Genomic DNA, 16884 nt, shown 5'->3' on the forward strand with positions numbered 1-16884 from the left:
CTTCCACATGCTAAATCCAGTGGTGAATTCTCAGGACTTATCTGGCTTGACCTATCAGTGGCATTTGATGATCACTCCCTTCTACGTGAAACGCTGTCTGCACTTGCCTCCAGATACTGTGTTCTGGTTTTCCTCCTATTCCTCTCGGCCTCCTTTGCTGGTTTTTCCATACCTCTTTGACCTGTAAATGTTAACATACCAGAAGGGCCACTTCTCTTTTCTGTCTGTGTTCACTCACTGTAGGTGATCTCATCCATACTCATGGCTTTCAATAACATCTGCATACAGGTAACTCCCAAACTTATTTTTCTGGCCCAGACCTTTTCCCTGAGCTTTTCCCTTTTCCCTCACAAGTCTTCCTCCTAATCAGTATCTTCTTTGGATATTTAATACATATTTCATAATTAGCATGTTTTAAACTGAGTTCTGTATCTTCTGCCACCAAATGTACTTCTTCCATAGTCTTCCCCATCTCAGTGAATGGCAATCCCATTCTCCTAGTTGCTTGGTCAGAACCCTTGATTCTTCTCCCATCTAAACTGTCAGATTATTAGATCAAATCTGTCCAAAATCACTGTCAAAATCTATCCAAGATCTTGCTATTTATTATCACTTCTATTGCTGCTCCTATTTCCTAGCAACTCTTGTCTTTCATCTGGAATGTCCAGTAGCCTTCAAATTGCCTGCTTCTTCCCTTGCTCTCTGGCACTTTATCTTTCCTAGAGCAAACGATCCTATTAAAATATATCATACCTTACTTCTGCTCAAAACCTTCCAGTAACTTCTAACATCACAGTAAAAACTAAAGCCTTTGTAATGGTGTGCAGGGTTATATAGCCTACTTCTCAATCTATCTGCCATAAAGACGCAGTTTTGTTTTGTTTCAATTTCTAGTTTGAAGTGGGCTGATACTTTACAAAAGTATGTTAAAAATAAGTTACTACAGGGCTTCCCTGGTGGCGCAGTGGTTGAGAGTCCGCCTGCCGATGCAGGGGACGTGCGTTCGTGCCCCGGTCTGGGAAGATCCCACATGCCGCGGAGCGGCTGGGCCCGTAAGCCATGGCCGCTGAGCCTGCGCGTCCGGAGCCTGTGCTCCGCAACAGGAGACGCCACAACAGTGAGAGGCCCACGTACAGCAACAAAAAAAAAAAAAAAATAAGTTACTACAGAGAGAACTTCCACCCTGATCATGGTGAACTAACTGGTAACAGAGTAGCTCTCCCACTATAAACTACTAGAAAACTGGTCTGAATATAAGAAACAACTGTTTTTAGGAATTAGTAAGTAGCATGGGACTGATTCCTGAGGGAAGGGAAACAAATGAGAGAGCCCTATGATTGCCCAGGTTTTCTGCTAGAACACATTTGCCAAACTATAGTGCAGAATACAAGCAGAGCAAGGCAGTCTTACTGAGAGTAAGAAGGTAGAGACTGGAGTTTGAGGAGGCTGGAATTTGCTGAGCAAAACACCAGAGAGGAGGAATTGTGCAGAGAAAGAGCTCAATAAATCTGAAGACAGATCTCTTGAGTCTCTGGCTGAAAACTAAGCTGTATTTGCATAGAATGAGATTTCACAAGACCAGCAAAGAACAACTACCTGGGAAAGAACAACTCCTGGAGTTTTGAAAGTGGAACAACTACCTGAGCTCACATAGTTGTTTGAGTTCCAACCAACCAGAGTAGAGAGAGATCACTGAACACTTGAGGCATTCAGTAAAGACCCCAGAAAGACCACATCTTAGGAGCAGGGTGAAATTGGCCCTAAATAAAGGTTACTCGAGTTCTGCACTAATGAAGCTTAAACACAGGCCTCACAAGGATCAAGCTGTTCACAAGGAAATTAAATTACTGCCAGATTCTTTAGAGGAAGACAACAAAATCCAGACATTCAGCAACATAATACTCAGGATTTGCACCATCCAGTGAAAAATTAGAAGACATAGGAAGAAGCAGGAAAGTATGACCGTAACCAGGAGAGAATTAGTCAATATAAACAGAGCCAGAAATAACAGACATGATACAACTAGCAGACATGGACTTTAAAGCAGCCATGATAAATATCAAAAAATATAAAAGAAAATATCAACATAATGTGGAGAAAATGTGAGAAATAAAACAGAACCAAGTTTAAATGTTATTGGAACTTTCTGCACATATAGTCTACTTCCATCAAAACTTTTAAAATAAAGAGAACTTACAGAGTTGAAAAAGATTATACCTGAAATGAAGAATTCAATATATAGACTTAACAACAGATTAGAAATTGCAGAATAAAAGTTCACTGAACTTAAAGACATAGCAATACAAACTATCCAAAATGAAGCACAGAGAGAAAAATGGCTGAAAAACGAACAGAGCCTCAGTGACCTTTGGGACAATGTCAAACAGTCTAACGGGGGAAGAGAAGAATTATTCAAGGAAATAATTTTTTCCAAATTTCCAAATAAATTTTTACATATTTGATGAAAACTATAAACCCACAGATACAAGATGCTCAACAAACTATAAGTAAGCAGAATAAACACAGAGAAAAACATACCAAGACACATCACAATCAAATCGCAAATAAATGACAATGATAAAGAGAAAATACTAAAAGCCGCTAGAGAAGAAAAGGCATGTTACATACAGGGGAACAAGGATAAAATTTTCCAATGAGTTCTCAATAAAAATAATGCAAGCTAGGAAATGGAATGGCATCTGAAAGTGGTGAGAGAACTTAGTTTTATTCTCTCTAAAATATAAAAATTTCCTAGCTTTATCCACTGAAAAGACCTAGAAGCAGTGACAACCCAAGAACAATAAGCACTCTAGTACCCTGACTGTGACCTCTGAGTGCTCTTTCTCAGTAAAGGGAACCTGGGATCCTTGGAAGAATGGTTGATTCCAAGTGTGGAGCAGGATATACAAGATGAGATTGGGGCATCTTATTGTACAAACAAGGAAGCTAGTAAGCTTTAATGGATATGTCAGAAGAACACCAGAGCCTGCTTCCTGGGGTTCCCACTGGCCACAGTTAGGACAGTTTGAACACCAAAAAGATGATTGCAATGGATTAAAGCACATCAGATACATAAAAATCTATGAGTTCATGGGCTTCCCTGGTGGCGCAGTGGTTGAGAGTCCTCCTGCCAATGCAGGGGACACAGGTTCGTGCCCCGGTCCGGGAAGATCCCACACGCCACAGAGCGGCTGGGCCTGTGAGCCATGGCCGCTGAGCCTGCACATCCGGAGCCTATGCTCCGCAACGGGAGAGACTACAACAGTGAGAGGGCCGCATACCGCAAAAAAAAAAAAAAAAAAAATCTATGAGTCCATAATTATACAAAACAAAACAAAACAAACTCCTAAGGCACTAACTTGTTTTTCTGTTGTTGTTGTTAAATAATAAGAAATATCAACCATTTGGTTTACCTTTCCTGAATGAGCAGTATTCCACAATAAACAATAGAAGAAATTAATAAATGCGCAAAAGATGATAAAATTGGAAAGTCAACATTTTGCAACCCCTCATGAAATAATGTATTTAGGCAAGAACTATTAGTAAATGCTAAAATTATTAGGTGAAAAGTTGATGGAGGATTTTGTAATGGAGAGATGTAACCAATAACATCTGAATCCACTGATCAGTATTTACATTCCATTCCGTTATGTGCCTCCTGTTTGATTTATAAGTACATCATATTACATATGATGGATTCTAGCCCCTTCTCAATAACAAAACAAAAGCAAAAACTTTAGTCAACATCTAGATCTGACCCCACAGGGACTAGAGAAATGAATTAAATGACGCCTCCAAAATGTAGGATATGCTACAAGGTAACCTGTTTTATTCACAAGTAGGTGACATGGAAGAAACAGGGAAAAGGAAGAACTGTTATAGATTAAAAACAGAAACATATAATCAAACACAGACATAAAAGAAACATATCAACCAAACGCAAAGTGTGGACCTTGTTTGGATCTTGACTTTAACTGTAAAAGGGTACTTTTAAGATTTGAGGAAATTTTCAGACGGACCAAGATATTAAAGAATTTTTGTGATTTTTTTTTAGGTGTGATAATGGTGTTCAGGTTGTATAAATTCTTTCTGTATCTGATAGATGTACAGGCTCAAGTATTCCCAGGTGAAATAATAAATTGTCTGGGATTACTCTAGCCACCCCCTCCTGCACAAAAAGTTGGGAGAAGGAAGAATAAATTAAACAAGTTGACAACGTTCATTTTTGTTGAACTTTGGTGATGGGTACATGAAGGGTAGTCATTAGATTACTCTTTCTATTTTTGCACACATTTTAATACTTCTATAGTAGAAAGTTAAAAAAGAAAAGATCATGTGCTTAAGGACCTTCCATACATCTATAAGAGAGAGCCTCACTCATTATATGCAACATTGTCTTACAATTAAATACGATCCTAACAAGTTTGGTTTAAGTACCAGTTTTATGGGAGAAAACAGAATGATGCTAAAGGCAGTGTCCTTATAGAAATAAAAAGGTTTAACTGGTATTATGAGGTAACACTGAAAACTCTTACATGTCGACAAAAGCTATAGAAGCATTAAGGGGCCACTCAGTGATTGAATGGAACCGCTCTCCCTCAGTTTTCCTGCCAGAGGGCATTTCCTAAAAGGTGCATCCATCGCAGAGCCCAAAACTGGTGGGCAAGGCTCTTTGGTGGCTCCTCCCTGGTTTCTCCTTCTCAAGAGCTATAGTGTCAGTCCGCCAAAGCTGTTTCCTAAGGGATTGATTTTGTTTAAAGGATTTGTGTGATGTATTCCCTATGGTCTAACAGCATATTCCATTATGCATTGTGGTTTTTTATTGTTTTCCTTATTATGATTTTCTTTTCTATTTTTCTTTGACATTTGCCCATTTTAATCCATGTTCATTTCTTGCTTGTGTTTGTGTCATGCTTTCTGTCTTTGCCTCCGTTGTCCCTAGGTTACAGTATAGCCAGGATATACCCAGTCACTTGGCTGATGAGCATGCGCTGATAGCCTCCTTTGTGGCCCGTCTGCAGCACTGTGCACGGTCAGTGGTAGAGCAGCAGCAGGCGGGTGGCCAAGGGCTGATCAAAGGGAGGGAGAGCTCTGTAACCTGGGGTTGCCAGCTGGAAAAAGCTCTGCATGTGGGGTTTTTCTTGAGAAGCTACCAGCTATGTTTGGCGGAGTTTAAATAATTGCTAAAGCATTGGCTTCTAAAAGAGAAGGAGCCTTGCCAAACCTAGGCACTTACCTAAAGATATAGTCAGAAATTCTTCTTTAAAGTGGAGTTCCCTTCCTTCAGATTACACTTAAAAGAGTGTATAAACCTCAGAGAAATGTGCGGTCCCAAAGATGTGTATTCACAGAGGTATTTGATGCAAAAACTCTTACTGTTCATTCTTGCCTAAATAATGAAATCTTTCTGTCGACATTCAAAGTTTAGGATTGGTCAGCACACTTTGTCTTATCTGGGGGCTTTGACACCATCACCTTGTTACATCTTTACATGCTGCATCTTCATCTGTTCCCCAAAACCTATCATTGTTGATTATTTAACCCAGTGATTTTCAACAGTGGTATTGGGTTATTGTCACCTGAGAGACTTTTACCAAACTATATATACCTCTGTGTATTATAATAATTATATGTATTAAAATAGACCCACATACCTCTTTCCCTGGAAACTACTGTTAATATGGGAATATGACTGATCCCTCAGTGGATTATGGTGGAAAAACATTTGATAACCACTATAACCACTAACTATAGCAAAGTTAACCCTTTAAAAGAGTTAATACCAAACAAAGTGCCATTACATTCAGGCAGACCCAAAGCCACCTGCCCAGTCCATGCCCACACCTGCCACCATTCTGCAAGGAGAATGACAGGTAAGGTTTAAATAATCCCCTTTACAGAGCAGCAGAGTCTCTGTGCCACACAACCTGAGATTCTTATTCTTAGAGAGAAAACTATAATTTTTATAAACTTAAACACATGAGAGAGGCTGGAGCCTTAAATTTTGATCTTAGTTTTGTCCTTAACATGCCAGTGCTTGATGGGAAGCTCTTATTTGCCATGATAACAGAAAAATAAATTAATCAACTTTAAAATATCCTTGGGGCTTCCTTGATGGCGCAGTGGTTAAGTATCCACCTGCCAGTGCAGGGGACATGGATTTGAGCCCTGGTCCGGGAAGATCCCACATGCCATGGAGCAACTAAGCCCGTGCGCCACAACTACTGAGCCTGTGCTCTAGAGCCCGCGAGCCACAACTACTGAAGCCCGTGCGCCTAGAGCCCGTGCTCTTCAAGAAGAGAAGCCACCGCAGTGAGAAGCCCGCACACCGCAACGAAGAGTAGCCCCCGCTTGCCAGAACTAGAGAAACACCCCGTGCAACAACGAAGACCCAACACAGCCAAAAATAAATTAATTAATTAATTTAAAAAAATAATAATAAAATAAAATATATATCCTTGAAAAGGACTGTTTTAAGTATTGTACTTCATAGCATTTCGCATAGTTTTCCCAGTATGACCAAGTGGTGTTATTACTTTTAGGCATTTACCTATCTCTAAAGCCTTAGACTGTTGGCTTCTCCTACCTCCCAACTATATTTAATAGGCTTATTCTGTAGGAGGGATGCCTGATAATTGTGCATTGTATCACAGAGTGTCTCCTCATCCAGCAGATGATTTCTGAGCACTCTATCCCAGCCCCTTGGTCTCTAGGAAGAGAGTTTTCTTAACCCTGGCAGGACAGCTTATTTATTATCAGTAAGGGCAATTGTCCAAGTTATTAAAAATTTCCATGGTGAATATAGCAGCAGAATGTTAGACAGACACTGCTACCTGATAGCCCAGGAAGATTTATGCTGAGTTTAACTGAGATCCTCAAGTCTTATGGCTTAGGGATTAGGCTCCCTGAGCAAGAATTGGTGGCCAGGAGCCTTGGAAGAACATGAGGATTGGGTGAGTACTGCATCTCTTCTTGATTTATAGTCTAAGGAACTGAGCTTCATACTTCCTCAAAGAAGTCAGAAATTTCCTGGCTAACTAATTCTGAGAATGAAAATCAGCTCAAGCAAAAGAATAAAGAACCTTTCTAATTTCCCTCATAGTTTTCATTGACCTTTAAACCTCTCATCAACATAAAGTTCTAGTTTCTGGCTTGAAAGCATAGCCAGTTAAAGCAATCATGTCATCCACACTCGGGTATGAATGACAGATAAAATTGACCTTCCTAGGGAGATGGAATGTGGTGGAGAAGCAGGAGCTCTTCTGCACAGAGAAACCTATTGTGTCCCTTGCCAGAAAACAGAGGTCAGCCACTTTAAGTCCCACTTCTTAAGCTGCCGTTCCCTCCATAATAGTATCCACTTGTGTTGTTAAATGTTCATTTTGTTGTTATTTACAAGATAAAGATAGTCCTTTTATTTCAGACAAACATCTTTAAGGCACAAGTATTATAGTTCAGCCCTGACCTTGGGGTCTTGACCCTAAAGTATTAAAGTCAACTGATGGTAGCATGTTCTTATTACAAGATCATCTTTTGAGAAAATGGTTATATATGCTAGAGACTGATGTTTGCACACCTAAAATTATATGGTGTTGAGAAGTGTCACTGCCAGAAGGCAGTGACAGTGGCAGCACATTTTTAAAAAATCCATCCTAGAGCTTACCTGGTGGCGCAGTGGTTGAGAGTCCGCCTGCCGATGCAGGGGACACGGGTTCGTGTCCTGGTCCGGGAAGATCCCACATGCCGCAGAGCGGCTAGGCCCGTGAGCCATGGCCGCTGAGCCTGCGTGTCCGGAGCCTGTGCTCTGCAACGGGAGAGGCCACAACAGTGAGAGGCCTGCGTACCGCTTAAAAAAAAAAAAAAAAAAAAAAAAAAGAGCCACAGAGATAGAAATATAGGATGGTTAAAAAAATAAAAAAATCTAGGAAAAATACAGTTGATTTCATACAGGAAAAGTCCAGACAGGTTTCTGTTGATTTAACTCCATCCTTCCCAGATTCCCCTCAGTAATTATAATAAGATTTGATGAATATTGAACTCATTTCTTTAATTTTTTTCATATTTCATATTTTGTCATACTGTTAAATTCCAGTCAGGGGTTTGTGGAACTCCAAGAACCTAGAGCCAAAGTAGAAGCAAGCCACAACAGCCATCTCTCATCACTTAGTCATCATTATTATTATTGTTGTCTTAAAACATCTGTCAGACTTAAACAAAGAAGAATTACATAGCCACAGTCCCGATTAATCTAGGAGTGCCCTGATATGAATAAATAGCAGTTGACATCACATGCTAAATTAAAGATGTCAATCATAATCAGCAAGAAGTTCCATGTGAGCAGCACATATACACAGAGCGAGCCTCCTGCTCAAGAGCCCTTCTTTTTTTTTTTTTTTTTTTTTTTTTCTGTGGTACGCGGGCCTCTCACTGTTGTGGCCTCTCCCGTTGCAGAGCACAGGCTCCAGATGTGCAGGCCCAGCGGGCATGGCTCAAGGGGCCAGCCGCTCCGCGGCATGTGAGATCTTCCCAGACCGGGGCACGAACCCGTGTCCCCTGCATCGGCAGGCGGACTCTCAACCACTGCGCCACCAGGGAAGCCCAAGAGCCCTTCTTTTATTCAGGGACAGCACTTTCTGATGTCCCACCTTACTGGATCTCTAAATTTTTAGAATGCTGGAACTCTTGTTAAGAGTAATGAACTAAATTAATTCACCCTAAAATGGGGCTCCAGTTGTAGAACAAGCATGGTAAAAGAAGAGAAAGAGGCATTGAAGGGGAACGTTTGACAGCATCTTCCCCAAATTTACCATATTGTAAGCCTGCCCTAGCTTAGGTTCCTCAGTTTTGCTCAGCCAGTGTTAAGGGTACTTTTCCTCAGCCCTCTGTTTTTCATGATGCTTTAGTTTTCCTTCGGGCTTTTTGAATTCAAGACCTATATCTAAAAGTCATGAGGTTTTCTTAAAACAGTTGGTGGGAAATCACTCCCTCAAGCTTTACAGATGCCCTGTCTTTTCTCAGCCCTTGCATTCAAAAAGAAGTGTCCCCTCTGAAGGTGGGAGAGCAACAGGGATATACTGCCGAAGAGAAATGTTATGCGTGGCCTCGTCATTTCTCTAAATCCTCTTTGTCTCAGAAAAACATTAGTATCTATGATTCAGGTCTCCATTTCTTTTGTTACCATTCTTTTTCACAAGTGTTTCTCCCATCTGTTCTTTCTGAGAGAGAAGCAAGAGTAGGGGATGTTTAATAGATACCTGTTGAATTTTTATCTCCTTGGCAGTGTCCTGGACAGTCCTAGCCGACTGGACGAGGAACACCGGCTTATAGCTCGCTATGCTGCCCGGCTGGCTGCAGAGGCAGGAAACATGGTGAGTAAATAGAGGATTCCAGTAGAGTAGCAGAAATTTGCATTACTTTATTTATTTATTTATTTGTTTGTTTGTTTGTTTGTTTATTTTTATTGGGTCTTCATTGCTGTCTGCAGACTTTCTCAAGTTGTGGCGAGCAGGAGCTACTCTTCATTGTGGTGCACGGGCTTCTCATTGTGATGGCTTCTCTTATTGTGGAGCACAGGCTCTAGGCGTGCAGGCTTCAGTAGTTGTGGCACACGGGCTCAATAGTTGTGGTGCACGGGCTTAGTTGCTCCACGGCATGTGGGATCTTCACGGACCAGGGCTCGAACCTGTGTCCCCAGCATTGGCAGGTGGATTCTTAACCACTGCACCACCAGGGAAGCCTGCATTACTTTAATATACAGGTGGAATGGAAATGGTAAACATGAAACTCAGGAGAGTAGATATCTCAGAGACAGGAGGTGGGGGAATTGGTTTAGGGAAGGGATTGCAGTGGCCTTTAATTTTATCTACAGTATCCTCTTTAAAAGTGAATCAATAAAAGAAAATCAAAGAACCAGAATTTGGTTCTTTAAAATGATTGATAAGATTAATAAGCCTCTAGAAATCCTGATCAAGAAGAAAGGAAGGAGGATGTGGAGAAAAGGGAACCCTTGTACACTGTTGGTGGGAATGTAAATTGGTCCAGCCACTATAGGAAACAGTATGGAGGTTCCTTGAAAAACTAAAAATAGAACTACCATGCGATCCAGCAATTCCACTCCTGGGTGTATATTGGAAAAAATGAAAACACTAATTCGAAAACATACATGCACCCCAGTGTTCATAGCAGCACTATTTACAATAAGCAAGCCATGGAAGCAACCTGAGTACCCATCAACAGATGATAGGATTAGCGCGCACACACACACGCTGGAATATTACTCAGCCATACAAAAGAATGGAATATTGCCATTTGTGGGACTTCCCTGGTAGTGCGGTAATTAAGAATCCGCCTGCCAATGCAGGGGACACAGGTTCAATCCATGGTCCAGGAAGATTCCACATGCCGTGGAGCAACTAAGCCCATGCATCACGACTACCGAGCCCATGTGCCACAACTACTGAAGCCCGTGCGCCTAGAGCCTGTGCTCCACAACAAGAGAAGCCTCTGCAATGAGAAGCCTGCACACCACAACGAAGAGTAGCCCCTGCTCACCAGAACTAGAGAAAGGAAAGCACACGCGCAGTAACAAAGACCCCATGCAGCCATAAATAAATAAGTAAATAAATAGATAAATAAGTAAAAATATATTGCCATTTGCAGCAACATGGATGGACCTAGAGAATATTATGCTTAGTGAAATAAGTCAGACAGAGAAAGACAAATTCTATACAATATCACTTATATGTGGAATCTAAAAAATAATACAAATCAATGTATATACAAAAACAGAAGCAGTCTCACAGACATAGAAAATAAACTTGTGGTTACCAAAGGGGAGAAGGAAGCAGGGAGGGACAAATTAGGGATATGGGATTAACAGATACAAACTACTATACATAAAATAGATAAGCAACAAAGATTTACTATATAGCACAAGGAATTATACCTATTATCTCATAATAACCTATAATGGAATATAATCTGCAAAAACCCTGAATCACTATACTGTATACCTGAAACTAACACAATATTATAAATCAACTATACTTCTGTTAAAAAAAAAAAGGAAGAGCTTCCCTGGTGGCGCAGTGGTTGAGAGCCCTCCTGCCGATGCAGGGGACACGGGTTCATGCCCCGGTCCAGGAAGATCCCACATGCCGAGGAGCGGCGGGGCCCGTGAGCCATGGCCGCTGAGCCTGCGCGTGCGGAGCCTGTGCTCCGCAACGGGAGAGGCCACAACAGTGAGAGGCCCGCGTAGTGCCAAAAAAAAAAAAAAAAAAGGAAGAAAAAAATGCAGATTACCAATATCAGGAATGAAATAAGGGATATACTACAGATCCTATAAACATTATAAGGATGATAAGAATATTATGAACAACTTCTTGCCAGTAAGTTTGACAACCTAGCTGACGTAGACAAATTTCTTGAAAGATATAATTTAACAAAACTGACATAAGAATAAATAGAAAATCTAAATAGTCCTAAATCTGTTAAAGAAACTGAATTAATAATTAACTTCAAAAATTCTAAGCTCAGGGACTTCCCTGGTGGCACAGTGGTTAAGAATCTACCTGCCAATGAAGGGGACACGGGTTTGCGCCTTGGTCCGGGAAGATCCCACATGCCATGGAGCAACTAAGCCCACGTGCCACAGCTACTGAGCCTGTGCTATAAAGCCTGCAAGCCACAAATACTGAGCCTGCGTGCCACAGCTACTGAAGCCTGCACGCCTAGAGCCCGTGCTCTGCAACAAGAGAAGCCTCCGCAATGAGAAGCCTGTGCGCTGCAGTGAAGAGTAGCCCCCGCTCGCCACAAGTAGAGAAAGCCCGTGTGCAGCAACGAAGACCCAACACAGCCATAAATGAATAAATAAATAAATAAATAAAAATTCTAAGCTCAGATGGCTTAATTGTTGAATACTATCATATGTTTAAGGAAGAAATAACAATCATAACAATCTGGCACAAACTTTCAGAAAATAGAGAAGTCAGTTTATCAGGCCACTATAACCTGATACCAAAATAATACAAGGGCATTACAAGAGAAGAAAGTTGATGGCCAAGTTCTATCATGAACACAGATGCAAAAATCCTTAACAAAATATTAGCAAATTGAATTCAGCAATATATAAAAGGATAATACTCCATGATCAAGTGAGATTTATCCTAGGAATGCAAATTCATTTAACACATGAAAATCAGCCTATGTAATTCACCATATTAGCACTTTAAAGAAGAAAATTATAATATTTCAATAGATGCAGAAAAAGTTTGTCAAAATACAATACCCCTTTTTGATAAAACTTCTCAATACCATAGGAGTAGAAGAAACTCCTTTAACCTGGTAAAGAACACCTACAAAAACCCTATAGCTTATATGACAAAGGTTAAATTTTGGAATATTTCACCCTAATATTGCAAACAAATCATAGATGTCTACTTCCACCACCTCTATTCAAAATTGTCCTGGGGGTCCCAGTCAGTGGAGCATGACAAGAAAAAAGGGACATAAATATTGTAAAGGAAGATGTGAAACTGTGATTATTTGCAGATGACCTGATTCTATATAGGAAGTCCTAAGGAAAGTCCTACAAGAACACTACTAGAACAGATACATGACTTTATAGCAGTGTTGCAGCATACAAAGTCAGTATATAAAAATTGATTGTATTTCTATCTACTAGCAGTGAACAATTAAGAATTAAATTTAGGAAAAATAACATTTACTGTAACATTAAAAACCATCAAATACTTATGGATAAATTTAATGAAAGATGTTCAAGACTGAAAAACTATAAAATATTGCTAAGAGAAATAAAAGAAAACCTAATAAATGGAGAGGTATAGCCATATTCAAAAGATTCAGTATTAGTCAAATGGTACATTTTCCTAAATTGGTCTATAAATTCAGTACCAATCAAAATGCCAACTGATTTTCAAATATATTTAGAAAACCAAAACAGTTTTGGAAAAGAGCAAAGTTGGAGGATTCAACCCTACTTGACATCAAGACTTACTCTAGGGACTTCCCTGGTGGTCCAGTAGTTAAGACTCCATGTTCCCAATGCAGGGGGCTTGGGTTTGATCCCTGGTCAGGGAATTAGATCCCACATACTGTAACTAAGAGCCCGCTAGAAGAGCCCACATGCCACAACTAAAGATCCCACACGCCACAGCTAAAGATCCCACGTGCCACAACTAAGACCCGGCACAGCCAAATAAATAAATAAATATTTTTTTAAAAAAAGACTTACTCTAAAGCCACAGTAATCAGGAAAGTATGGTATTGGCAAAAGGATAAGCAAATCATCCATAAAATATATGCACACATGTAAGGTCAAGTGACTTTCAACAAGGCACAAAAGCAATTCAATTGGGAAAGGAAAATCTTTTTAACAAATGCTGCTGGAACAACCGTTTATCTGTATGAAAAGAAAGAACAACTGTTTGTATGAAAAGAAAGAAGCTCTACCCCTACCTCACACCATACACAGAAACCAATTTGAAATATATCATAAACTTTAAATGTAAAAGCTAAAATCATAAAGCTATTAAAAGAAAATAGAAAAATATCTTTATGACCTTGGGGCAGGCAAAGAATTCTTAGAGAGGTTATAAGAATCACAAACCATTAGGTCCAGTATTGTTCTGGAGTGAAATTAGGACAGGCAGGCCAAGATCTCGCAGGACAATATTCTACAGTGTTAGTTTTAGAAATGTGTACTAATTTTTGTTTACTTTTTCACAGGGAAATAGACTTATGAAAGCTGTCAATAGAGAGTTTTGCTTTGTTTCTCTCTCAAAACGTAATTTATTCCTTTGGGTTTGTTTAGTCTTCAAAATCTTTTCCTTGAGAATCTAATACTAAGTCATACATCTGACTCTTAACATTCCAACTCTAAAGGTTAGTGAAATGGAACAGAATAGGGGGGAAAAATGTCTGGGAAAAAGACTAGTTTTATTTAATTAGTTAAACCCTACACATGCCCTCGATCAGTCACAAATGTTTGTTATTTTAGAAATTAAAATTTATAAATAACATTAATTAAATTTTTTGAAATGGAATAGCATTGTGGTGGATTTTTAAAATTTTTAATTTAAAATTTTAAAAAGTACTATGTAATACCATTATATAGTCTTGTTGACTTTACATAGTACTTTTTAAAATTTGTAAATAAAAGCTCCAAAGCCGTTTGACCCTGAAAAGGAGATCCTAGTACTCCTTTACTGCAAACAAGATAAATCTGTTTACACCTGATAGTTTCTGATGCCAGTTCTCTAATTCATGTGAAAATAATTGTTAGAATGGTCTTGAGACTAAATACTGATATGGCCCCTTTCATCTTCAGTTTATTTTCCTAAGTGTAGTTATCTTATAAATATTGGGTCTCTCAGGAAGGATTCTTCTTAACTAGATTTCTATTAAACAGAAGACTTCTAATCTGCTAATCTCTCACTAATACAAGTGCTTTGCATAAAGTGGGTGTAGTGCTCAAAAGAATTTATTTATAGCCTGCCAGATAGGCTTTGTATTGATTTTTTTTTTTTTTTCAAAAACCTTCTACAAGAAAGACCATTAAATCATTTTAGCAGCCGGCATTACACCCTGTGAAATGCTCCAGCATCAGACCCTCACGTCTCCCCAGGTGGCAGACACGGCCACTGAAACCTCTTCAGGCAGACCCTCAGATAGAGAAATTGTAGGTTGCTTAGATGAGCCAGGAGAGCTAATTTGTTTTCCTGAAGTGCCTAAATTCCATTTTAAAACAACAACAACAAAAATACAGTGTGTGGCAAATCATGGTAATAACAGCAAATCTTAAATTTCATCACAAACATCACTAGCATTAGATGTAGTCAGGTAGTTTTTGTTTATGAAAAAAAATTTTTTTTCTTTATGAAAAAATTAAAAACTTATTATGGAAAACTTGGAAGAAAGGTGAAAGGAAAGGGAAACCATTGTCCATTGTCATGCTACCTACATTTACACGTTTTTGAGATTTTTTTTTTTCACATAGCCCAGTCCTGGACTTTACAGCCTCATCATCGTGTCAGCTGCTCCACCCATGCACCATTCCAGAAATGTCCTTACAGCTTCTTAGAATTAAAGATCAAGAGTATTTTCATGTGGTGTTTTGCACACATTTAATGACTTAAAACCCCTATAAAATAGTCATTGTCAAACCTGGCTACATATTCTAATCTTTTGTGCAACACTTAAAATATATGTAGATTCTTGGCCTTGCCTTAGACCTACTGAATCAGAATCTCTGGGTTTAGTAGGGTCCATTGATTTTAGGTTACAAAAAAAAAAAGAAAACTTTCAGTCTTTTGATTTACAGCTAGCTTGGGAACCACTCTCCTAAAAAACATTACTGGGTTTTTGAGAGAGTGAGAGAGGTATTAATAATCCATAGCCCTCCAGTTAGTCTAAGCGAGGTTGGGATGATGGGAAGGCTGCCCTTGGGATGCAGTGAAAGTCTGGTTGATATCAGGCATATCTCTCTGGAACTCATCCTGCCAAGTTCATCCAGATGGGAAACTTCCAGTCTCTCTTTAGGAGGCTCCAGAAATGCATACCAGCAGATTACAGTTTGCTGACTATGTTGGCTTTCCTTGGTTTTATATTTGCCCAGTTTTGCTCAGTGGGGTCTTGTTCCTTATCCTGTATTTTTCAGATGTGTCTCTATCTCATTAAAGATGATGGAGCTCTGTGAGATTACCTAAACCTAAGAGAATACTAGTGTAACAGAGGAAGGGATCCTCTTCACATCTCTTTCCATAAATATTCCCATTTTACAGACAAGAAAATAAAGGTATATAGTAAAATAAAGTAACTCAAGGTTTACATGCGACTAAGTAGCAAACCCTTGGATTCTTAAGTGGTCCACCTACTTCCATTCTTATCCCACTACAGTAAATCCTCCACTTAGTAGCCAAAGCAGTGTTTGTTTTTAATAAGCTTCATTGTAGAACAATTTTAGATTAAAGAAAAATTATGAAGCTAGTACAGAGAGTTTCCATATAACCCATGTTCCGTTTCCCCTATTATTAACATTTTACCTTAGTATAGCATGTTTGTTGCAATTAATGAGCCAATATCAATACATTATTATTAACTAAAGTCCATGCTTTATTCAGATTTTGTTAGTTTTTACCTGATGTCTTTTCTCTGTTCTGGGGTTCCATCCGAGATACCACATTACATTTAATTGTCATATCTCCTTAGGCTCCTCTGGTCTGTGACAGCTTCTCTGACTTTCCTTGTTTTTTTTTTTTTTTTTTTATTTATTGAAACATAGTTGATTTACAATATTGTGTTAGTTTCAGGTGTACAGCAAAGTGATTCAACTATATATATAGTTATATCCTATATGATAATATATATGATAATCCTATACGATATATAGGGTTATTTTCCATTATAGCTTATTACTGACTTTCCTTGTTTTTGATGACCTTGACAGTTTTGAGGAATGTCCCTTAATGGGGATTTGTCTGTTTTTCTCATGATTAGACTGGGATTATGGGTTTTGGGGAGGAAGAGATAAGTGCTATTTTCCTCACGTCACATCATACATATATAGTATCAACGTAACTTATCACTGTTGATGTTGACCTTGATCACTTGGCTGAGGAAGCTTTTGTCAGGCTTCTCCGACATAAAGTTACTCTTTCGTCCCCTTTCCACACTGTCCTCTTTGGAAGGAAGTCACTATGGACAGGCCACGCTTAAGGAACAGGGAGTTAGGCTCCACCTCCTTGAGGACAGAGTATGTACATATGTTATTTGGAATTGATTCCATGTTTCCCTGTTCAGAATCCTACAGTGGCTTCACACCACATTTGGAATGGAATGGAAACTCCACTGCATGATGAAAAGGTC

General features: G+C 39.3%; 1 protein-coding gene across 1 annotated transcript in view; it reads left to right on the forward strand.

Annotated features, from left to right (window-relative positions):
• DTNB (dystrobrevin beta) overlaps nucleotides 1-16884 on the forward strand; it is a 230399-nt gene that overhangs the window by 167725 nt on the left and 45790 nt on the right. The window contains exons 10-11 of the mRNA XM_079720759.1: nucleotides 4943-5032; nucleotides 9281-9368. Coding sequence (XP_079576885.1) covers nucleotides 4943-5032; nucleotides 9281-9368 — 178 coding nt within the window. The remainder of the gene's footprint in view (nucleotides 1-4942; nucleotides 5033-9280; nucleotides 9369-16884) is intronic.

Source organism: Hyperoodon ampullatus (assembly GCF_949752795.1).
Source record: "Hyperoodon ampullatus genome assembly, chromosome: 15".
In the NCBI taxonomy this organism is placed as follows: domain Eukaryota; kingdom Metazoa; phylum Chordata; class Mammalia; order Artiodactyla; family Ziphiidae; genus Hyperoodon; species Hyperoodon ampullatus.